The sequence below is a fragment of the Triturus cristatus genome, chromosome 4_2 (genome assembly GCF_964204655.1).
Source record: "Triturus cristatus chromosome 4_2, aTriCri1.1, whole genome shotgun sequence".
Lineage (NCBI taxonomy): Eukaryota > Metazoa > Chordata > Amphibia > Caudata > Salamandridae > Triturus > Triturus cristatus.
This window is the reverse complement of record NC_140586.1, coordinates 334,532,389-334,558,561: the sequence shown is the minus strand read 5'-3', so window position 1 is coordinate 334,558,561 and position 26,173 is coordinate 334,532,389. Positions and strand designations below refer to the sequence as shown.

Below are 26,173 nucleotides of genomic sequence, written 5' to 3'. Positions count from 1 at the left end.
CGACAGAACGACACACACACACTGGATGTTAGATTAAGGATTTGGGTTAATGCATAGAAACTGAACTTTACAAGAGTGGGGCAGTAAGCTTCCACTCAAGTAACAAAGATAAAAGGTTTGGTCACAACTACTGATTCACAAAACACTGTATGCTGGAACCACTGCTGTAAATACTAACTACAGGACAAGGATGGTAGTGCACCGTCAGTCAAATGAGAGTACTCTTGGCGCACCCCTCCATGTTACAGGACCTTGCATTCATTTCAAAGGACAAGCCTAGGCCTTCGTACATACTAGATCAGAGAGATACTATTACCAACAATCAAAAACCAGGATACCAGATACTCGCAGTCAGGCACTTAGGGCAGTGGAACATTACTGTAAGCCATACAGGGACATTTCCCAAAACTAGAGCTTAGAAGGATGACAATAAAAATCCAATGCCCTGTGATAGGTATTTTTTTCCTCATAGTTGAGAGGGCCCCAGAAAGACTAAAACAAGTCGCCTCAAGGGATATGGAAGCAATAATTATCCCAATACTGTTTTTAACATCCCTCCAGGAACCAACAATAAACCTTGGGTACAGAGTTTGTTTAAATGGATTTTTAACATTCCATAATCCCTCCGCTCAGAAAGGCAGTAATCTACCACCAACAAAGTACTTCCTGTAACTACAGAAAGCCTTTCCGCCCAACTAACAAACTGTCAGGTGGATGTGATAAATTGAAGATTAAGAATGCCACCTAGGCTAGTGGATGAGGGTTTGTCATAGTATGAATAACAATTCTGACATCTACAACCAGAAGTTTTCAGCTCCCCAAAATTAGGAAACTCTCCTTAGCATAACCCACCAGCCTAGATAGCCTTCTGTTTTTTGTTTACTTGATTGGGAGGGTGCTTCTTTGGGTAGACCTACTCACTATTTGCCCTTTTGTTGATAACATGCGTAATTGACCACTATGAATAGTGCACAACTCGCACTTGACCAGTGGAACACAATGGATGAATCACGCACGGACATGATTTTTTTGCAGACTTCACTTCGGTACTGTAAACGTTTGGTGAAGATAGAAGATTTGATCACACCACCTTTGTTTCCAACAAGGTCCACTTGGTTTCCAGTACCTCTATAAATCATCTTCATCACTTGGTTTAATCCAAAACTCAATTATGGAAAAAGTTTGTATAAAACAATTTAAAAAGTCACACACTGTTTTTCTACACAACTGAAAATGTATACTATTACAGTATGTCAAAAACAATAAGAGACAGGCACGCCAACTGATATTGTACCGCCGTACACGTAATAGTGCTTTATGCTGGTGGATGTACAGAAGAATACAACCAGATGAAAAAAGTACAGAACTGCACAGAGGCGGTGGTGGGAGAAGGGCTAAAAGGATCAATGAACACTCACACTGGGGTGCCACACTGCCTATGGACTGGTGAATCTTAAATGTAGAGATTCCAGTTGTGTAGCTAGATGAGCAGTCCAAACGGGATACTCACAGAACGTAAATTTTCACCATTCCAATCATCTGGTCACTGTCAGTTTGACTGCAGACTTTCATCAACTAAATATGCACACATTCACCAGTAAGGTGGCAATTCTCTACTAACGGGAACGAGCCATGGAAAGACGTGAATTAGCAAATATAGGAGGAACCTAATGTGGTAAATTAAAGAAAGCAAAATAAAAGAAATTCAACCTGCCAAATTCAAAGAAGCACAATGGTACATAGCCTTGTAATTTCAGAAATTAAAAGATAATGTTCCTGAATTTTGGGACCCAATTGCCTACATTCAAGGAAGAGAAAGCGAGACAACCTCTGGAATTTAAAGAAGAAAAAAAATACACACCTATTATTTAAGATAACGGGTAACATACCTATTCATAAAAACATGATTTAACTGTCTTCTTTCAATCAGAACTGGGGCAAGCTAGCCAAAAAAGTCTTCCAGGGCCTCGCAACCATCTCTCTCTAATTCACAAGATAAAACAATAACACATAGAAAATCCCTACTTGAAAAATAAAAAAGTTATTGTATCAAGTACCAGGTACTAGTAATTTACGCAAGTAGTACAACAGCAAACAAAGTGTAGGAAAAATCTGGAACTGTATCTGAAAACTCGGTTTCAATGGAGGAGACTCAGCTGTAAAAAGAAAATGAATTGGCAGAGATTGTGGCACACGGGTGGGGGAACACCTGCCAACTCTCTTTCCAGAATTTGTACAGATGGAACAGAAACTCAAACAGTGCCAACATTTAATGGCTAAGTTGCGGACTCTCTTTGCCAGTATTGGACTGCCGATTCGTTACTGGGTCACGCCTCATGATCATATAAGAATAGAGAAACACTGCCCGTTCAAGAGTAAACTCAAATTACTTTTTTTAATCCCTACTCTGAACCTGTAACAATGGACCTGAGAATAACAAAGGCTCCAATTCAAACGCATTCACATTCTTGAAAAAGTGTCAGTCACACAGGATTTGTGGCATTACACGTTTAACACTAAGAAAACTGGAGCTGAAGCTAACGGTCACATTATTCTAACTTTTGTAAAGACTGCATTATGTCCATTCAGGTAACTATAAATGCAGTTTATCTTAAATATAAAAGCTGAACTGAGCCACAGAAAATTAATTATGAAAACGCTGAAGCAGATTCACTGACAAGCCTTCAGTCTCATGTAGTTTGAACCAACTTACTTGACCTCTACAAGCCATGCTTTTAACATCAAGAACTTAGTAACAACCTGAACCTTGAATTTGCACAAACAAGAGCAGACCCTAAGATACTGGATAGCATTCCTATGGACAATAAAATCTTACATACTGAAAATAGACTATAATAACAGTTTAAGAACTGGTCCTCTCGCATCTGGGTGATAACAACACGTACTTACATTGCCAACTAATGCTGACCCAATGATGGAAGTCCTCTGTGCCATGTGCGGTCCCATTAAAAGATGACGGAAATTCAATTCATATCTGTAAGAATCTTCAATTGCTACCTCTGTAATCCTATACCTCCTTCAAGACAGGTTTTGTCAAACAATGCATCATCTAATGAACCATTCTACTTTTCTAAAAACGTACAATCATGCAAAAAACAAAAGTTGGATTCAAAAGACAAGAAACGTAGACAAGATAAAAACTATTTAACTGGCGCTTTCAAGCTATGCTTGCAAGAAAAGGGATTGTGTACCATCTCGCATCAAGTTAGCATCTTCCCTTCTGAATGTCAAAACAGAACTGAATGCACACATCCTCGAGACTGAGCCAGTCCATCCCTATGGTCCTACTCCTTTTAAGTCAACAATCCGGAAATGTTAGGTAGTCCTGTACAACACACCAATGCACCTAGCTATATTTATGCTTTATAAACACCAATACCACACACTGGATCAGAGTTCATAAGCCACTTACCTGCGCATTGGCTTTCTGTCCATGCACCAGTAAGAGAAATTTCAGTTTCCAAATCCAAAGACCAGTCTGAAAACAGAAGCAAAAAAGAAATCATTGAAAGCAAAACATGTATATCAATTTTGAAGACATAATCAAATTCATACACTTGTTTGAGATGGAGAGCGCTCATCTGCTAGTAGCAGCCAGCACTCCATTCCAAACCATAACATGGAATGGAAAGTATTTTCATTCTTAAACCCACAGCTATGTTGGGACAATTTGATAAGATGCACTCTAATTTCCAGAAGTCATGTAGTCTGCTGCTTTCAATTTTTTTTAAATATATCTTTTCTTATAATTCCAACAGAAGCAACACTACAATTGACAGTTATTGCAAGCAAGTGGCTTATCACATGTAGTAGAGCATTATAATGCCAATCAAAAGCAGTGAAACCAAACGTGCACAATAACAGGTTTCTTAGAGCAAAGAGATCATCCATCTGCTTCTGAAGACCCCCTGCCCGTGTTACTCTGGTAACTGCTCCAGGGCCCCTAAATTGCAATTACTTCTTGGTGCAGCCCGAAGCTCTGTTAACAGCCCGGGGTGGGTGGAGAGAGACACACAGACAGACACAGACACACACAAACACTTACTTACTTAATGGCACACCTAATTAGGAGCCCAATTCTTGTCACAAAAGTGAACCCACAGTATGCGTATTTGCATTAGTGCAGATTTACGTATTTCAGAAATTCGTAAACATTTACAGAAGTAGGCCAGGAAATCATACTCCTACAAAATATTTTTGAACTGCATTTTAGCACGAGCAAATATACTTGTGTAGATTTTCTCATGCCAAAATTTGAGCGTTCACAAGTTCACTTAGCCTCCAACCACTTTTTTCCCCAAACCAGGGAAGAAGTTTTACTTCTGGCCATTGTTAGGAGTAAATTTCCAACATTTCTAAGTATGTGAAAAGATCAGAGAAGAGTTGGTGAAAGCCCTTAAAACAGAAGTTAGTAGATTTGCACAGCCTTAAAACAGAAGTTAGTAGATTTGCACAGACTCAAAATGGCATTCCAATCCTGGAACGATTGCTTACCGCTACCTCCAGCCCTAGTATTTAGATCTGCAGAAAGGTGGCAAAATAAGGAAATTACTAGTATTCAAGCCCTATACTAGTATTCAAGCCCTACACTAGTATTAGCCCTGGCATAATCGGAGAGGCTATTATCAGAGATCTTATATATTGAGATCGCTGCCATAATTTTCGACGCACTACATGGCACCAAAGGAACAAGTAGATTTTTTTTACAGGACGAGTAGATTTATGAAGCAACATGTCCCATCGACAAGTAGACATCTTAATAAATTCCACACCCCTGTAAATAGTCTATTCTACGGTGTAGTATGGATCCATGCCTTGTAACCATTTTGCTTTGGTTAGAGCCTCCTTCTTCCTAGACCTCTTGGAAATGTCACGCTTGGCTATTAGAAGCCCTACGCCCAAAGAAGTGCAAGCTGCTACTGGTCTACTCCAGTCATCCATGACACTTACAAGAGCCATCTTGGGGTCTAATGGGTTATAGTGACTAAGGACTTCTCCAAAGGACCTATGTATCAGCTCCCAGTACAGTGCAATTGTCGGACATTCCCAGGTTGGATGTAGGAGTGTGCCATCGGGGTACCCACACCCGAGGAATCTAGGACTAGGGGCCTGACATTTCCAGAGACTGGCAGGGAGGTAATATATTCTGTGAAGAAATTTAAACTGATTAAGCCCAAGTCGGAATAAAATCATCAATGTTGAGGGTTCTTTCGGGACAGTATTAATTCCTCATCTTCTACCTCTTCCACATCACCCTTCTACCTTATTTGCAGTCTGTCAAATATAGGTAAGCGTTGTTTTCAAAATTACTTCAAATGAGGAATTATATCTAGAAACGTACCAGGTTCCTTGCTGTGTTTTTTGGAACATACATGTAATTGATTGTTGCCGGGAGAAACGAAGACCACTTTTACGGATTGTACGAAAACCTTTGTTGGATGGTAACTGCAACTCACAGTGGCGATACAGCCTCAGTTCTATATACTGGAACTCACTGCTTCAGACCACTCACAGCAGCAAATGGAGCTCCAAAAGCACAAGCCCCTCGTGGCATCAAATGGAAGGCACGTAGTGCATAAAAAAAAGGTACTAGGGCCATTAAGTGGGCAGTAATAAGCAGTTCATACGAAGCAAGAAGGGAATTTGAAGAGGATTTTAAACTTGTTAAGGAGTAATCTGAGAACCAAAGCAGTTATCTCCCTAGGCTATAAAATGAGTGCACCAAAAAAACACTTATGTTTTAAACATAATTATGAATTTACCACACTTGCCAAAAGATGTGCAGATATTAACAAAACGGATCATAATTCATAATCACTTAAAAAAAAAAGAGGCACACGTGGTGCTTTTCAACAAGAGACCATTGGCAAAGGCTGACCAATCACTTAGTAGTTACCAAGTACTATAGTTGGGTATTAACCGGTACTAATGAAGGGAAACTTTTCCCAAGACAGTGTTAATGTGATTTTGTTTTAGTGAAATAATACTGCTACATAAGGCTCCATGGCTTGTATTTTTGCACCACGTAATTCCAGCAACTGTGCTGCATAATTCAGTTCACCATTGCTGCATAATTCTATTGAGCCTGACGAAAGGTGTAATAGATCACAATTCTCCCCAACGCTCGTCTCTTACTTCTAGAAAATGATATAGTCATCTCGCTTCCAAATAATAATACAGCACCCTTTTTGCATGATGGTCATAAAAACGCTCTCTCTCTGCAAAGGACATTGCCACTTTTTAGTACAAGCCAAAGTTTTCCTTCTGTCATCTACAGAGAGGGCACGGCCAAATTAATCTGCACTAGCTGCACAGGACCCAGCAACACCTCCAGGACTGGTCAGTGAGCTAAACACTTGTAAAATGAAATATGTGTAATGCCAGATTGCAAGTTTAAATCCCAGCAAGATCTATTCTGCCTTGAACTTTTCTGATAAATGCACACACCATTCAATATGGCAAGAGTAATCGAACACCTGTCTCCAAGTCATTAACGAAACTGTTTCTATTCCTTGACTTTAATATAATAACCAAATGCCTTTTGAGTGCTTGCAGTTTTTTTTTAGGTTCCATTAAACTAATTAGGCTCGCAAACCTCAAATCAAAAATGTGTATGTTAAAAGTTCAGGAATGGGGACAGTCCCGAGTAACCCAGAGTGAGATGGGCATCCTGTGTAATTGTAACACCTGTTGCTCACAGCACTTAGAGACGTCAGAAGTATGGCATTAAGTGATATATAAAGCATGTTATTATTATGATTATTAGAGAAATAGAACCTGTAACTGAGCCTTCGAAATTACTCTAATAGCTATGTACGAGTGGCCCAACACACAGATTACCCCCGCCCAAATGGAGCACAGCCCACTCTTCCTCCTATGTATGGGACGGCAGTGCACTGTGCCCTCGTTCTGACAGGAACGGAGATCATGAAGTACTCCATACCAACCCCTTCAAGTCCAGCGGACAGGGGCATTGGCTGCTACATTATATAGAGATGCCACTCCTTGTCTCTCTGTACCGGGGTGTCGTTTGTTAACCCACCCACCCCTCAACTGAGTACAATGAACAGAGTCACCTGAAATCCGAATATACCCACTCGCCTACGGGTAACATGTCACCAAAGCTATGCAGGAGAGAGCCAGTGGGCTCGAGCACATCACTTCAGCAACAGGCCGGGCCCGACCACCTTCAGCGGTCGGAGGACGAGGCCACAGCTGCTCGTTGCCAGTGAGTGCCCCTGGGACCCGATAGGAACGCCCGGTCCATCCATTCCTAAGAGGAGTACCTCTCTATTGCACAGCACGTACCTCTTGCGCTTCCCGCCTTCCGTCCCTTGACTGGCTCCAGCCTCTTCCCTGTATGATGTCTGCCTTTCCCTCTCAGTGAGAAGCGTCCTCGGGGCCCAAGGCTTCTGGAAGACCCCAGTGACCCATGCGAACGGGACTTACAACGACGAGAGCCACCCGGCCTGTATTCCGCGTCACGAGCGCATCTCATCGTATGGCCCCCTCCAATGTTCCTTCCTCTTCGTGCGCCGTTGTTTTGGTGGACAGACCTCGGTCGACGAGAGCCACGAAACATGTACGTTCCGTCAGGACGCCGGGCTTCCAGAGCCTCATTCAGCACTCCTCACGACCACCGTGGCTCAGCCTCAGACCATGAAACTTCCGTCAACCAGAGCCACTCGGCCTGTACATTACGTCATTAGCGCGACGTATCCTATAGTAGCCTCCTGGAACCCTCCCCCGGTGCACTGCGGCTCTACTACTTCCCTGTTTGCTGGGTTTAGTGCTTTATTCTGTCACTTGTGGACGGTGAGGGGTGTGCTGGTTGTATCTCTCTTTTCCATTAATAGGGACTGCACCTTGAGGTGCGCGACTGGACTGTCTCCTCACCTCCCATCATTGCTAAGCGGGACGGATGAGAAGGACAAACACCTCCATTAGGGTGACCATTGTTTCATTATCTTTTCGTGAAACATCTAGCACTTGCAGAAACATATGCGTGCGTGAAGTCAGTGCTTTAAACGGGCTGGTACTGTTCGGCACCGAGTACATGCTCTTTAATTTGAAAGAGTTCCTACCTGCTTCTCAACACCGCTGCAATACATTTAGGGCCCGACTATGAGTTGATAAATAACGATACTACGGGGTAAGTTATTTATCCAGACATGCCGACATCCAGGAATCCTAAAAAAAAGAAGAGGGCGGACTAACCAAGTTAGACAGTATGCAAGTGACATCATCGTGCTTGGCATCACAGGAAATGGCATCACAACCCATGACCTCACAAGAAGTGACTTCATATCTTAAGACCACAAGCATATGTTTTGCAGGTCCATCATGAGTCCGTTTGAGTGCATTATAAGATTTAACAAATTAGATTTTGCAGCAGGGATTTGCCAAAAAAGGGATGCAACTTTGACTCAAAATCTAGACCTCAATTTATAATTTAAAAAAAAAACCTCTGCCACAAAGAAATTGGCAACAAGGATAAATGGCATTACATCTATTCTGCTCAATTGTTTTCAAAGTCTGCATTTTAGATATCTTATGGGGTTAAGGCACCTGCTGTAGAGATCTTTGTGTGCCCAGAAAATCTAAGGGAATATGTAGTGGTCTGGCCCCACGTGTTCAGGAGACATAGTAGACATAGCAAAGATGTATTTTATTTAGTATGTTAAGTCCTTAAGAAGTATTTACAGCAAGCCCCACCAGGAGCAGCCTGCTAGCTGCTCAGCACATCTTCCAACTGACAACACTCACACCAGGCACCCAAGCATTCCACTCATGTTGGATCACACCAACATTCTACACGGAACACTTGCACTGGCTGAGCAGCTAGGGACAAGGTGAAAGGGAACATTACAGCATAACATGAGAATACTACATATCCTCTCCCTTTTATATTGAAAAATAAATAGAACCACATTAAAATGAAAATAGCTATACACAGCAATGTACAAATGATGAAAACAGTCCATTAACCCTGGGAAGAATGGTAACCACATCACGAGAGGGAAAACAGACAAACAAAGGAGGAAAGGAGAATGAAAGAATAAAACACACGAACACCATCCTTCTCCTTTAAAAAAAGAACAAAAAGTGAAGAAGAAAGTAGTGTTTGAACAGCTCACATATACCAAGTGAGCAACAACCACATTGAAAGTAAAGGGGGTAACGTACCCCAAGACTAAAACACTGTGGGCGGACAGCACCCAAGAAAATACTCCTCAGGTAAGGAAACTGTGGGGAAGGGAAACATGACCCCAACACACCACCCCTCATGTGAGGGACACATGCTAAAAGCAGTGTAACAACTAGTGTAGTATGGGACTAACACCTAAGAACAAGTGCAGCACGAGAAAACAACACAGGTGCAGCAAAGTGTGGCAAACGCACACAATATGTCAACGTGAAGCACAGGGTGACTTACACAATAGGACGTAAAAGCAGAATGAGGTGCATTGCAACTTACAAACAACATGACAATGTGAGGCGCAGGGCGACTTTCACTCAGCATGACTAAGTGAAGCGCAGGGCGACTTACACACAACATGACAACGTGAAGCATGAGGCGACTTACACACGACTTGACAACGTGAGGCGCAGGGCGACTTACACACAAAATGGTAAGGTGAGTGGCGGGGCGGCTTACACACTGAACACAACAGGGTGAAGCGCGTGGCGGCTTACACACTGAACACAACAAGGTGAGGCGCCGGGCTCTTACACACAACATGACACAAAACGAGGTGGTGGGTCTAACACCCAAAAACACACCCGAAAAGTAAAGATGTATCCAAGATACGCAAATGGGGAAAAACACCCCATAACCCAAACGGCGTAAGGGTTAACAACAAAAATGTAGTGAGACAAATGACATGGAAATGGGGCTAAAACCTATACCAAACATAGCAAGGGAATACACCCCTTAAGCCAACACCTAGAGTCAAGGTACAAGGGCTTAGCAAATCTGTCGCAAGAATGTAAAGAGGGGACATGGGACAGAGACCCACTCCCATCCCCTAGGCAGGGATATGATGTCAGAAAGAAGAACATGAGAGATCTAATGTCAACAAAACATGTACGCGTGAAATGCAAAACAACAGTGTTTGCATACAGCAATAACAACAATGATGGAATATAGCAATAGCAAGACACTGTAAACTCATAGGTTTCTTTTTCCTGTGAAAGAAGACATTAAGGCAGGCAACATTTTCAGTCAAAACTGTATGTTTTCAGGCGAAATATAAGTCATCCCAAAGGCAACAACTGTGAGCCATGTCTCATATGAATTAGCTACAGTCATTCTTCTGGGGTGATACTCAGTGTCCACCAGCAGCTTCTCTTGGAGCATGTAAAGCCAAAAATATCTTACCAGACACTCACAATAGGCTCCTATTCGTAGCAAGAGCGTTCTTGGCCCCCGACTGTGCAAAAGCATACACAGTATTCCTGTTAGGCTTCAACATTCAAATAACTTTATTGGAAACGCCGCACATATGAGGAAAACGTGGTTGGCAAAATGAGGGCAGGGCACCAACAATTGATATGGGCCCTCGCCAACCCTAAGATGGCTGCAGGCTGTTCACATCGCGCCAGGTGGTTCCCGGCGCATAGGTGCTCCCAAATATTGCACAGCAGCTAACAATTCCACAAAGAAGGCGAAGCGTCACCTAGGATCCATGGCAGGCAGCAGGACACAGTAGGTGCGCGCGCTGAAAGAGATCGCGCCTCCTTTTTTCAAAAAGACTGAGGGCTGTTAAACTGGCAAGGATGCTCAAAAGACACTTACAATAAAAGACGAAAAATGTCTCACCCGTTCCGTTTGCCACAATTAGATAACATGCACCTTGGAGATTGTCGAATCGTTCAAAGAGATGTTTCTTTCACAAATAATGCCTCACCTCTGTTTGCCCCCAGGGCTCTAAAGACAAAGCTGCTGTTTTCCCCCAAACACGTCCTCTCACTCGTTACCATTCCGGCAGCCACTGCTAGAGTAAATACGCCATACAGCTCGTAGTTGGGATGAGAAAATCCATGTGAATCTGTTAGCGCACTATAATGCGTGACTCTGTGCAAGTCCCTCTGCTCAAACGCATCCTGAGAAGATGGGCACACATGAAAAGTTAGTAAGACTTGTTTGTGATAAAAAGTACATGTGAGTGGTACATTGCGCAATGTCTATGAAATAAGTGTAACGGCTTACTGTACTTGATGGCTCAGATGTTGTTGTTGTTACCTCTTGAGACGGAGTACGACACGCTTGAGTAGGGGCTGTCCGATGTGATGGACACTGGTGGGGCTGCGATGCGTGATACTCCTGTTTCCTTTGTTTCTTTGTTTTGGTCCTTAGTTTCAACACTCTCTCACTGAAGTCTACTGGTGCTATCTGTGCATCCTTTGTGACCACGTATTGCTGCAGGTTTCTCGTGTGATGTCATCGCTAGTAAATGTAGTAGGCCCTTTCCAACACGTAGTCCTGCTGTACTCCTCATCCTTAGTTGGCATGAAACCAGCTGTAGTGCGTGAGAAGAGCTCCAGATCGTCGCCAAAATGTAGTGGTCTGGCCCCACGTGTTCAGGAGACGTAGTAGACGTAGCCGAGATGTATTTCAGGTAGTTTATTAAGTCCTTAAGAAGTATTTACAGCAAGCCCCACCAGGAGCAGCCTGCTAGCTGCTCAGCCCATCTTCCAACTGACAACACTCACACCAGGCAACCAAGCATTCCACTCATGTCAATCACGCCAACATTCTATACGGAACACTCACACTGGCTGAGCAGCTAAGGACAAGGTGAAAGGGAACATTACAGCATAACATGAGAATAATACATAATAATGATAATGGGATGATAACTTCTGGGGTCAACGCATTTGCTGGAGAAATCTCGGTTTTGAATCAAAGTAGCACAGAGGGTTAATATGTCTCCTGCAAAGCATATCACGTAATATGCAGATGACAGATTTTATTTCATGTAGCTAAAAGAGCGGGTTACTGCTTTTAACACAGAGATCCTTGCAGCCCATAAATTCTACTACAACTTGTGACCCTCACAGTTTTTTGTAACACATCCTGTTCATTGATTTACACACTTGCATGATTTATTGTCAATGTATAATGTGTATGTGTGATGTAAAGCGCCCTGACACCCTGCATCCAGATGAGTACCACTATAAAAGAAATAAAACAAAATGGTGGTGTTTAATTATTTGTGTAAATAGTGTGATAAACCAGCACATCTGGCATTCTTATAGTGCATACATATCTCTTATATACAGGAACTTAATAAAGTCAAAAGCATGCCTCTCTTAAGTACCTTTTGACGTAATAACAAGCTGTGAGCCTTTGTTTCCCCTCCATTGTGTTTGCATTTAGTATGAGGCTCTAGATAGCTCTCAGACAGGATACTCCAACAAAAGGGACCTGAGGGCCCCTTAACTTTAACCTTTGTTATGGGCCCAGCTGGAATATTGTAAACCCCCTCCCGCTAGCAATGTGCTGCTTGGAACCAAAGCAGACAATGTGCAGGCGCTGCTGGATGTGTCCCGGTGCTAAAAATGATAAAGGGACAAGTTAATCATATGTCTGTGGGGGCAACCTCTCGGCTTGGTAGACAGCGTCCACCCTGTGAAAATAATGGGTAGACGGTGTCTACCCATGTGTGTACCCTCAACTCGTGCACTGCCAACATTTTTGAGCAGGCAAGTGGGAGATTAAAAAAATATACTAAGGAGAGTGTATTTTCCTCATTGACTTAGACTGAAGTAGAGGCAATCTGCTAGAATCGGTCTATTGGCATGTACGGTGACAGACAATCAGCATTTGATTTTTGGCAGTTTAATAATAATAAAAAAATTAATAACATATCACTAACAAAAACAGAGTTATAAACTCTTTTATGTTTATGCGCTATGTAAAATTGCAAAGATGAAATGTCGAGGCCTGTCACATCCTCTAATCTCCCCCTCCAAGAATTTTGTGCAAAGAGTTCTGGCTCAAGCTGCCTTGTTTCCAGCAGATTGTGGTTCTGTGATCCAAATTGGATTTCTGCTTGCAGTAATGAGGAGGCAGGAGACTAGTCTTGAAATCAGTAGTCTCCTGCCTGAATCAGGAAAGTTGGAATGTATGTTTATCCTATGCGATAAATAACAGCTATTAGGAGTCTGTAGTAATGTAGTATTTAGTAATATAGTATTGTGCATACCACTGTAAAGAATGTAATCGTAGAACGTAGAGTGTTCTTATATTCTGTATTCTATTAGAGCTAGAGAATGTTAGAGCTCAGATGAGAGGTAGCAGAGGAAGTGTTCACTGCTTTACCTGACTGCTGGCAGAGTTTACCAACAAATAACTATCCCATCCTCGTCGCCATATTCTGTAGTGAACACTCTGTGATACACTTGAGGTGAAATAGTTATTTATTGGTAACCTCTGCCAGCAGTCAGGTAAAGCTGTGAACACGTCCTCTGCTACCTCCCATCTGAACTCTGGCAGAGGTTACCAATAAATAAATATTTCACCTCAAGTGTATCACAGAGTGTTCACTACAGAGTCTGTAGGGAATACCATGCATATTTTGGTGTTTAACGTACCAAAGTCCGCATGGTACAGTAAATACCAATATTCTTTTACCCTGTTAAATTTCATCAGGTTTGACCTGCTGAAATTTAGAAAAGGTTAAGTTTCTTAATGTCTCTCTATAGTTATCTGAAGTATTAAATACCTTCAAACTCGTAATTCCAACCCATACGTAAACAGGGGTTTACGCATGGGTTAGAATTAACTAACCCACTCGTAATCAGGCCCTTAATGGGAGAGTACCAGAAACGTTTCAGGAGCCAACAGGTAGTCTAAATAGTGAGTACCTGCATGTTTATATTTCCACTTAAAGCACTGCGTGGAGTAAGATCTTTAAGGTGAACATAACATGCATGACCCAGTGAAATCTAGACTGACTGACGGGACCACAGCACTTATGCTGATAACCATGCACTACTTCCAGTAATTGAAACCGACCACAAGAATATGCAAAAAAGTTATGGATGGAATGCTTGAATTAACCTAAGTCACTGGTAATTACTCAGGTCCGCTTCCCAGTCCATCATTATTTTGCAAACCATGCCAGCTCAGTTTGGACCCAGTGGAATGCAAATCAGTCCTGACCCTGCTCCAGTAGGAATAGTCCAGCCCGAACTGCCAGGCCAGGTCCTCCCTGAACAGGAACACAAGCTACCCAGGCCTGGTTTCGCCTTATTAGGGCTCATCAGTCGGGTATAGCTTGGATCCAGTAGCGCAGTGTGCATGGGACCCACGTCAGGGCAGACCCGCCCCACTTAGGGCATCTCTTTAAAGTATATATAATAGTGATAGATGGAATGCTTGAATTAACTCAGCCACTTGTAATTACTTGAGGCACATCGCAGTTCATCATTATTTTGCACACTTTGCCACCTCAGTTTGAACCCAGCCTTAAACAAATCAATCTTGACCCTGTTCCAATAGGAATACTCAATCCGCGAACTGCCAGCCTAAGTCCTCCCTGAACCGGAATATGTATAAAGAAACTTGGCTTAGAGGGATCAATCTCTTGTTTATTTTTACACAAGAAACAATCAATTTTCTCGGTAATTACTTATTTCTTGTAAGAACATTTATAAACCTTATTTATCAGAAACGAATATCTCTTGGTGGACATCAGAAAACTAAACACATAGTATATACAAATTTAACAGACATGAAAACAAAATCATAACATGACAACCTCTATGTACAATTTCATTAGATCATATATATACACACCTTATATACACAACAAATTATCAAATGTCAATTCCCCTAACAATGGTTCCAAAAGATGTATACTTATTATTTACAGTAATACATTTGGAGGTAATCCTTTTTGGCATCAGAGGTATTACTCCTCTCCTATTATTTTGTGTGTCTGTCCTGGAAGTTAGTCTGTACACTAAACCAACAGATAGAAACACCTTATTAGAATTTTCATCAGGTCATCCTAGAAGCTTGAAAGAAAACCTGCCCTATGGTCAGTTTCTAAGAATAAGACGGAACTGCACCAATAAGAATGACTACTTTGAGAACGCGAATAAATTACAGGAGAAATTATGTATGAGAGGATACCCGAAAAAATTAGTACGAGCTGCTTTAAAAAGGGCTTGGTTTACACCAAGGGAAAACTTACTAACACCTAAAAAACCTGAAAAGACGGAACGCATGACTTGTGTACTTACATTTAATCCCAAAGCCAATAAAGTTTAAAAAAAATCATTCAGAGAAATTGGAGGTTGATTGAACAGTTCAATATACCCAAACCCCTGTTTGCCTTTAAGAAAGGTAAAAACTTGCGGCAACACCTTGTGAGAGCCACGAGGGAGCCAACGCGGAAAAATGACACAAGATCCCTACTGGGTTTACCTGCTGTAATAGGGCATTATCGCTGCAATAACTGCGTGGCATGTGCAAATACGACTGACACCAAAACCCTGTTGATTAACAACAAGGAGCACGTGATGCAAACGTTTTCAAACTGCAATACCAAAAATGTGGTATATGCGGTGACTTGTACATATTAGATGTTTCTATACCCAGGCATGGGAGGGTTATTTGGGTATGCCCCATAATGTTTTATTGACTCCCTGAACCGGAAGACAAGCAACTAAGACTAGTTTCACTCTTGCTAGGGATCATCAGTCGAGTATAACTCGGTTCCAGTAGCACAGTGTGCATGGGACCGATGTCTTGGCATGCCCGTCCTACTTAGGGCATTGCACTGAAGTAGACTAAAAAGGGATGGATGAAATGATTGAATTACTTTCAGCTACTAGTAATTACTCAGGACGCATCACAGTCAATCATTATTTTGCACACCATGCCACCTTAGTTGGGACCCAGCCTAAAGCAAATCAGTCTTGACCCTGATTCAATAGGAACAGTCCACCCCAAACTGCCAGCTCAGATCCTTTCTGAACTGGAAGACAAGAAACCAAGACCAGTTTCACCCCTGCTAGGGATCATCACTCGGGTATAACTTGGTTCCAGTAGCACAGTGTGCATGGGACAAACGTCTGGCATACCAATCCTACTTAGGGCATTGCACTGAAGTAGACAAAAAAGTGATGTATGGAATGATTGAATTAATCTCAGCTATTGGTAATTACTCAAGATGCATCCTAGGCCATCATTATTTTGCACACTATTCCACCTCATTTGGGACGCAGCCATATGCAAATCAGTCTTGACCATGCTCCAATAGGAACAGTCCAGCTCAAAAACAATGGCTAAAAAACAATGAACTAGAGTGCGGCCCGACCGATTGCCAGTGGATCAGATTAATTCAAGCATTCTATCCATCACCTTGTTGTTCCAAACATATACTATGCAGATATGGGGACCTTTTCACTGATGGATAATTTATAAAACCTTCAAAATGAGAGACAGAGACACACCGCTAGCACTACCATTATATTTCAGACTCCAATTGACAGCAAGATCTTTGTGGGCAACAGGGAGGCAGGTCCCAGAAGAATACAAAGTACTAGCTACAATTATACAAAAGGAGTACTAAAGGCAGTTTGTCATTTATACATGCAGAGGTAAATGAGGATAGAAAACCTTTACTGGCAGAGGCCAGAATTCGATGGAAGCGTGACCTAGGACAAGCATCCTAGATGGATGCTTTGAGTACTGTTGCACACACAGTTCTGACGCAACCTTCAACAACCAACAGGATATATTAAACTTAACTTAAATTCCTACTGTCGAAATTCAACTAGATGTACATCTCAGCTGTAAGAGATGTTGCTCATCAGCTGCAGATTTCATGCATCTAGCCTGGAGCTGCATGAAACCCAGACAATTCAGAACTGAAGCACTAGACTCAATGAGAGAAGTTACGCATTGAAATATACCAGGCATGCCAATCCTCAACCTGCTAGGCCATACCATTAGCATCCCAAAAACAAAAAGAAAATTAGGCACACATTCTAGCCAAGAAAAGAAAGCCAAAATAGGAGTGAGTTTTTGCTCACCTCATCACAAAGAATGGCTGGTAGATATAGTACATTACAGTGATCTAGCAGTTGCCTACTCCATTGACAGTATGCTGACAGCCAAACTGCAAATTGTTAGGCTCTCCTGCGACAATACCTGACCAGGAACAATGAGACAGACACCCCACAACCCTTGTTGGACATAAGATAAACTATCGTAAATCATTAAAGACCCAGCTTTTTCAGAACTGCTCACTCTAGGTTCCTCTATTTGTCCTGTGCCATACTATCAGCGCTGGGATCCCCAAGGGTAGCTATCTGCTTTATAAATGCTACATAGAATGGAATATATGCAATTACAGCATGTAATACAATGTCCATGTGCATGTCAGAACTCACCCAGTCAAAATTCCACACGTGTTAACCACAGTGGCGATGAGTGTACTGTGCAAATGATCACTAAATGAACTGACACATTTTGTAATAAGCTGAATACTTGAAATGTGTACACATAGGTCAGTAGTCCCAAAGTTGTGAATATTCTGAACCAGTACATATTGTATAATAGTCCATCAATGTTAAGAAAGCCGAAAAATAAAGTCTTAAAAAGTATATGCCACACACTGTACACACCCACACACCCAGAATGAACAGTGGATGTCAGCACAAGGGTCAGGGTGCTACACAGATGTCAACTGTTAATTGTGTCAAGCCAGTAGGCCACACTCCTTTCTGACAGATAAAAAGGTGTAGCCACACAAATCTATGCTGCCACCAACAACTCAGGACATGGAAAGTAGTCCCATGCCATTAAAGAGGTGATCATGCTTAATACACCACTCCAGATCTTGGCCCAGGTCTCAGCACAAAATCAGAATAGCAGATTCACATTCAGTTGGGTGACTCGGTGCAGGGGTACATGCCTATATAGACTATGCAGTGGACATTTCCAACCCAGACAATTTCCTCTTAAGATGTACGGATTTCCAGACTGCTTGCTACCTACATAAAAACGGTCCCTTTCCTTGTTGAAGCTCATGGCTATATCAAAGTTCAACTCCCTCTGTTTCTTGGCTTCAACATAAAGTGTCCTTTTCTTCATTTTTTCTACAGGGAAAATGTGATAAAAACTCTTGCCTTAACCCATGAGCTGGTGTAAAGTAGAGCCTGTTTTCCTGCTGCACTGTAATACATGACATCTACAGCCAGCAAATGCTGCTCAAAATTTGTTTTCCGTAGGGACCACTTTTCATTTAATGCACATTTTACAGCCATAGGAGCTGCATTCAGCATTTCTGCCATTTTTCTGTACTTTCACTACAACAGGTTGTAACATTAAAAGCTCTTGTCAGATTTACGTTTACCTCTCATTATTAGGTTTGGCTTGACAATGCAGCTGCTGCTATACCTAATGTGAGTTTTTGGATAACCAACAAATATTACATATCCCTGTGACCAGAAGGGTCTGCCAGGTGAAATAGTATGTTACTTTAGTAAATTGGCCACATGGGTAAAAATTGCAGATGAAAATGTTGTCAATAGTTGCTAAATAGTTTTTCTATTTATTTTTGTTATTTTTTTTGTTTCAATGATTAGTTTCTTTGGAAAAACCATGAGTGATCTACATACTTGACGCCTTGCAGATTTTGTTTTCTTTATATCACTTTTATTAGTTTTAATGATTAGATATCATGGCTTTTTGTTAACTTTTCAGAAATGTGTAGATTTCTAGGTTCACCCTTGGGTTTCACACCTGTTTCCTCCACCAACTGGAGCCACAACAAAATAAGAAAAATTAACTACCACTTAGAAAAATGTAAAAATTGTGGCAAAATTGTTTTTCTTTTACAGCTCTATCTGTACCTGAAAGCTTGGAAGATACTGATGTTAGCACAGCAATCCTTTTGTATATGCATTTTTTGAATGAAGCATACACTTTCTTGCACAATACTTTCTCGTTTTTCCAACAAAAAACAAAACTGTGCTATATTTTGGCTATCTTCTCGAGTCCCTATAGGGAAATCCACAAACTCTGGGTAACGTGAGAACCCACAAAACATGGACAAAAATTGGCACAAATATCAAAAAATGCTTCAGCACTCAGGAAGTAAAACTTTAGCAGCTAAGTGGTTAATGTCCATGTCAATGTATAGTTTGGGTCTGCCTAAACTGTTTGATAGATCTCTATAGGTAGAGACTACACAGTCATGTTTATGTTCAGGTTGGAGCAAATGGTTAGAGCAATTGATTATTAAATGGAATGACAAAGGCAGTATCCCTCTCATTTTACTTAGTGTGTCTGACTGGACCATGGGTACTCTCAAACATTTTCCCACGGGCCAAAACCTTTGGTCTGTGGTGTGACCGAGGGCAGCAATGATGCCAGCAGCGCAGTGATCTTGTGAAGGGGTGTAAGGTAGGTGGGTGTAGGGAAAGTGAAGCATGTACATCTAATAGCTCAATTGAACTGCACAATGTGGACCAAGAAAACTTGGGATCAATCCTGGCCTCCCCACTTGACTAAATTGTGTGATCCTAGGCATTTGTTTGTTTCACTTTCTCTTCATTATCACAAATGAGGACCTCAAAATACATGACTTCAGGATGTGCGTTCTATAAAACCTTCTCCTGTGTTTGATATAATAAACTAAAGTGCTGTTTATGTGTAATAGGATCCTCGGCCACCCAAAGAGTGCACATAACAACTGATTTGCCTCTCAGTTCATTATAGGCATTGTTTTCAGGGTGGGGGAGAAATATGAATGTTTCACTTTTAAGAAATACTTCTCAATGCATTGACATCTGATTTACTAAGGTGAAACGGTTATGCATGTTAATGAAATACACTTTTTGAATTTTTTGAAAGTTTATATTTTAACAAGTATGCTGCAAGATGTCTTTGAAAATGAAGGTGTCCCTAAAGTTAAGCGGTGCAGGACACCCTTGTTACTTCCTTTCTCCTACAATTATCCATGAAATAAAGTGTACTAGTTTATTAACCATCTTTTTATTGTTAGAGCTGAGTCTAGTAAACAGCAACCCAGTGCTGCTGTTGACCAGGGGGTGACATGTAAAGGTCAGAAGTATCATTAGATTAGACAAAACCTAAAGACATAGCTTTTTGATTGTTAAAAGCCCCAAGTTTGTCAACGAGCTCATATGTTCAGGCCCATGAATCCTTGGGGACAGTAACCACCCCCCACCCCCCCCTCCACCGAAGCCCTCCTTCTAGCAGCTGTGACTCTGGATTATCAAACACAGAGTAGTGGAATGACCAGATAAGAGAAAGGGTTTTTGCGGACTGTACAAGGTGGACGGGGAGACCTGGAACAGAAGTATTTATAGATTCAATACACTGGAATGAACCAAATCAACAAGCTATAGTTTTTTACTGATCAGGGGTAGCCATTACCTCTTGTGTTATGGTTGGCCCTTCGTGTTTGAACTGTTTTGCAGAGTTCCGTATTAACATCACACAAAAGATAAGTTGTGAAAAGAAATTGTGCCCTTATTAATATATCTCATTCTCTTGTTAGAGATTCATTCTTCCAAATCAATGAAGACATGTTTTCAATCATCAGCGCGTCCACTCATTTGTTCTGTCATAAATCATACTTAGACTTTCACACTTTCATTTTGGAATTTATTGTTTCTGTAATCAAATTATTTTCCTGAGTCAACAAATCTCTCTCATAACTCTGGTTGATACAAAGTTCCTACACTTAGTATAATAATCTCTGCTCATACTCTCTCCAAGCCTAACAATATTTGTTCTTCCTCTTTGCATACAAGCACTTGTTTCAATTTGTTTAATGTTAATAGCATATTTCTAAGCATTATCCAATCAATGTGCAATCTAAGTTGGGGCAGGGCTCTGAATTCAGCCAGAAGTTCATAGATCCTACAGATATTGTTGTTCAATAATGTACGGCTCCCTGCTTCTTTACCACAGTAAGCTGCCCGTCAACACCTCAGCAAAACACAGGACTGCATCAAAGCTGATGGCAACACATTCACTTGCCAGGAAATCAAATAACAGATAAAGTGTTAAAGGCACGTTCAGCCTTTTGTATTCAAGATGGCTGTCTTTTACAGCTGTTCTTGCACAATCAATTGCTAGTCATTTTTCCTCTGCAGCTTTTGTTTTCACAGTGGGTTTCTGCCTACAGCCACACCGCCGCCACCACAGCCGAAATGCACACAGCTACACTTAACTCAAACCGCACCTTATCATGACTTCATCCCGCTTCTGAAAATATTTGATGCAAGAGCGAGATAGACTTTAACACCACTAACATTACTTCCCCTTTTAGCTCATCTCAAGAGAGCAGGCCTTGCTTATTCGTTAGTCTTATGGAAATGACAAATCAGCGGAGTATCCTTTCAGCCTTATTGCATCATTTAAAGCACCCTACCTGATATTCCGTTTGTTCTTTCACAAAAATAAGCAGTGATCTCTGAAGTGCCTTATCCGAGGTTGGTTTTAACAATGAAATTGTGCAAAACCGGAAGAACTATCAAAGTGGCATGCGTTTTTAACTTCAAACTGACTTAATTGATTTTCTTGGAAATTGTAAATGGCCGAAATGGGACAACCAGAATTTAGCTCCTGATTTATAGTGTGGACCACATTGTCATGTGTGATCAGAAGAAATGTTATACAATTTCTTTGCCATGATAACATTCAGTCTTGTCCTCCCTGCCAATTTTGACAATTGTTGAACATTTCATTAACACCAGGTACACCGTCACTTGGTTGCGGTATTAGCAATGGTAGACATTTTGGATGGTAACCATAGTTTGCATAAAACAGTAGAACTGTGTAGAAACATGAGTTGCATTAAAATAAGCAAATTTAATAAGCCAAAGCACATCAACCACCAATCTCAATGCAGCTTTCAAGAAGCACCAAAATTATTTTGATTTACCCTTACAGTTTGTTCTTCACTTTGTGGGTGAAAGCTCATGGATAAAGAAACTTGGACGCCTAAAGCTAAACACCCGGATTTCCAAAATGTTTAGGTAAGTTGAGTAGCCTCACAATTTGTTGCAAGATCCAATGAGCCATTTCTTGCGTCGTAGGGATATTTTTACGTGGTACAATGTGATCCATCTTAGTTAACCTATATATTACTACAATTATAGTGTTGAAGTCTTGCCCTTTGGGTAAGCCTGTGATGAAATCTATTGAAATTTCATCCCAGGCCCTTGATGGAGTCTACAGTGGCTATAATAATCCCTGAGGTTGCAAGTGATTGCCTTGGCTTGAGGACATACAGAGCAAGTTGTATATTTTAGTATATGTGTATGTTACTGTGGCCATCAAAATGAACCGGACATTAGGCCTTGCATTTTTACACAACTGGGATTTCCTGAAACAAGTGTATTGTGGCAACATTGAATAGCTTTTGTACGAAGTTTCATATTAGGAAAGTATCATGAATTTCGACAAAATGGTAAACCTTCTTTGATTATTCTGGTGGATGTGTCTGTCACTGATGTCTTAAGATCAACCAGTGATGTTACTTCCCTTCATTGAAGTGGGTATGAATCATGCTAGCTCCCACTACTAGTCCTTGTGGAATGATGAAAGGAGCATCTATTTCTTGTCTTCTTCTCTAGCTTCTAAACATCTTGACAAAAAAACTGCTTTTTTATTTTCTGCACCAGGTGTAAGCATGACTATACAATCATATTCAGCAAAATACAGTCCATCGTAAAAGCCTTGGAGTGAGAGCTTGAGACAATTTAAAAAACGGCAGTTTTCAGTGATCTGTGAACCCAGTGATAGGGTGCCTGGCACCTAGTAGATATAGCCTCTGTTCTTTGAAGCTTGCTGTTGTGGCTAGTAACTCTTTCTCTGCCATTCTGTAATTTTGCTCCACTGAGATCAGTTTCTTGAATGGATACCCTAGTGGATGAATCTGTCCTGATCCGCAATGTCTTTGTGACAAAATTGCTGCTAGTGCTTCATCCCGAGCATTCACACAACGAATCGCTTGGTAATGTCTGGATGAGCCAGAAAGAGTGGTGAGACAAAGGCCTCTTTCAACTTCATGAATGCTGTTTCAGCTTCTGGGGACTAATGGACATTTATGTTTTCTCATATGTGGTTTGTAATGAGACTTACATCAGGAGAGAAATGTTCTTTGAATCTAAAAAACAAATTTGCAAACTCCATAAACCTTTAGATGTCCTTAACACTGTGCAGTCTGAGCCAATCTTTGACTACTTGAATCTTTCTTGCTGCCATCATTAATTTCTTTAGAGACAGGATGAAACCTAGAAACTCAACCTTAAGCAAATGAAATTCACATTTAGGCTGTATACAATATAGTCCATGTTCCTGAGTGTCTGTAAAATGGTCTTCATATGTTGCACTTGCTTACTCTTAGATTCTTAGTAAATCAGTAGATCATTTAAATATGTGATGACAAACTGCTGGTAGGTTACATAGACCAAAGGGTATCACACAGTATGCAAACAATCCAAATTGATTTTGAAAGGGCGTCTTTCCCTCATCACAAGCCTTTATGTGAAGCACATGTTAGGCTCCTCTCAAATTCAATTTGGGATAAATAAAGGCCAATCGTAACTGATCTAAAAGTATTGGGATTAGTGGAAGAGGTGCCTGTTCTTCATTGTAACATTATTTTATGTCCTGTAGTCTATGTATGCAAGTAAAAGCAAAATATGCAGTATAATAAATAATGGTGAGGCTGCAGGTGATTTTGATGGTAATATGAAACCATTCTTTAAGTATTTGTCTAAATACTCTCTGTGAATTTCCGTCAGGACATAAATTCTGTTGCAAGGAATTTTTGTCCCTAGTATCAGGTCAATTGGCAGTCATAACTCCTATGAGTAAGTAAAGTTTCTCCACTCATTTCACTGAACACATCATTAAACTCAATACATTCTTTAGATAATTTTATGTCTTTTTCAGCTTCCAGGGCTACAGGATGAAATTTACATTGCCCGCCAGGGCTACAGGATGAAATATACAAGAACCAAGGGGCATATCATCAAGCCGGCGCAATAACATTATCGCCGCTTTAGCGTCCGTTTTCGGGCGAAAAGTGGCGATAATTTTATTGCAGTATCAGCAAGGTCACGCTATCGCGTGAATTCTTGCCTTAGCGCCCTTTTCCCCAACGCCCAGCTATGCATCTCTAATGAGATGCAAAGTGGGCGTTCCTTCCCAAAATAACTGGAGAAATGTCGCTAACCGACATGTCTCCAATTAACAAGGAAATCGCTAACCTGCTTAGCGATTGGAAAAGAACTCTAACCACGCTTAACGCAGGTTCCTGTACGCCTGCTTTCAATCTGATTTAGCCATGTAATCCAATGGGAGGTTGATTACATGGCTAAGTCCACCCTGCCCTATCAGCAAGGTATCGCCTGTCGCAGTGCGATTATCGCTGGATTTCCAGTGATAATCGCATTGTTTTGTAGCTAATGCTTGGATTGCTATCGCTGTGGAGATAAGCGTTGCTGATAGCACGCTATCTCCGTGATAGAATCCAGCGATAGCCGGCGATAATTATCCTAGCGCTAAGTGCGCTTAGCGATAATTATCGCCGGTTGTTGCTGATATGCCCCCAAATTTTCTTTCACCAGAAAATATAATTGGAGGAAAACGCAATGTGTTGTTGTGCCCAAAAAAATATAAGATTGTGAAGAGTTATCCATGCCATACCCAAAATTAGTTTGACCTGCAGGGTGTCTGTCACATTGAATTGAATTTCCACTTGATGATTTGTATGACTCTCTCCTCAACAAAACACAATGGCATGAATGTGTTTGCTAATTAGGCCTGATGTTAACAGTGCCATCTACTGACCTTACCGTCTACAGTCTAATTTTATCTTTAGTACAAACCCCCAACTGCTTCAAATAATTTGCATTAATGAAGTTCCCTGTGGCACCGGAATCTACCATATCCTCAACACGAGCAAGAGTCTGATCAGGCAATTGAATGCTTGCATCTACAAAAAAGTGTGGAACTGCATTTTGTATGACGTTGGCTACCGTAGTCTCTTGTTGGCAACCATATTCTCAGGATTTGATCTTGACATGCTCAAAGCTCGCTCCTGACCCAGTTTGGAGCATTCTAGTTTTCTTATTTTTAACTCCTGGAACCTTAGGGCGAGTTGGGCAGTCCTTTTTGGAATGCTCCTTGTTATCACAGTACAAGTACTGTCTATTTTTGTCACACTTCCCATTTCTCGTGGGACAAAGGTCCTCGAACACCTCCAATTCCCTTGGGTTTTGCTTCCTCTATCACAGGGGAACCTTCTCTCTGAGTTTTGCACAGAATCCTATTCTGTTGTCTCGTTACCTCCCTTTCTTTCTAATAATAAAATGAGCAACTGAACCTGGTTTACGCTGTATTGCAGCAATCCATGTTAACATCACACAGAATAATAGTTAGGAAAATAAATGTTGCCCATATAAACATAACACAGTCTTTTTGTTATGGATTTATTCATCCTGTGAATGGAAACATTCTGTCAATCATTAACGTAATCACTCATTTTTTCTTTTACAATAGTGCTGTCACATTTTCATTTTGGGAATCAAAATGTGTTGATTAAATACTTTTCCTGATTCAAAACAATAACCCTTTTGACTGATGAAAACAGAGAACCTTCCTTTAATATAACATTTTCTGTTCATACTCTTTGCAAGCCTTAGCAATGAAATCTCTGTTCCTTCTCTTTGCAAACAAGTGCTTCTTCCAATTTCTGTATTCTCAGTAGTATATTCATTAGTGTTATCCGATCACTGTGCACCTGAGTGGGGCAGAGAGTTCCCTGAATTCAGCCAGGAGTTTGTAAGTGTTTTCCTGTTATATGACTTAATGTAGAAGTACCACAGTTGCTGTGCGATAATCTACAGCTTCCTGCTTCGATACCAAATTACCTGTCCATCAACGCCTCAAACTGACAGGAATGCCTCCTAGCCAAATGTGTCTGAACTGCATGCCAATCCAATAACTGAAAACGTGGAAAGAGCGCAGCCAGTGAAAGAGCGCAGCCAGCCTCTTAAATTCAAAATGGCGGCTGGGGTTTTACATCTGCTCCTGTGTGATCAATTGTGAGTGCCTCTTCCTCTGCAGCTATTGTTTTCACAG

General features: G+C 41.2%; 1 protein-coding gene across 2 annotated transcripts in view; it reads right to left on the bottom strand.

Annotated features, from left to right (window-relative positions):
• The window catches only part of KLHL20 (kelch like family member 20), a 391,295-nt gene that overhangs the window by 231,957 nt on the left and 133,165 nt on the right, over window positions 1-26,173 (bottom strand). Inside the window, exons 1-2 of one of the 2 annotated variants that reach the window (XM_085601719.1) lie at window positions 7,330-7,722; window positions 3,434-3,499 (exon numbers count right to left, since the gene is read on the bottom strand). In XM_085601719.1, the coding sequence (XP_085457845.1) occupies window positions 3,434-3,456 (23 nt within the window). In that variant the 5' untranslated portion in view covers window positions 3,457-3,499; window positions 7,330-7,722. Of the gene's footprint in view, window positions 1-3,433; window positions 3,500-7,329; window positions 7,723-26,173 lie in introns of those variants that run through there. The other variant, XM_085601720.1, reaches the window with a different exon arrangement.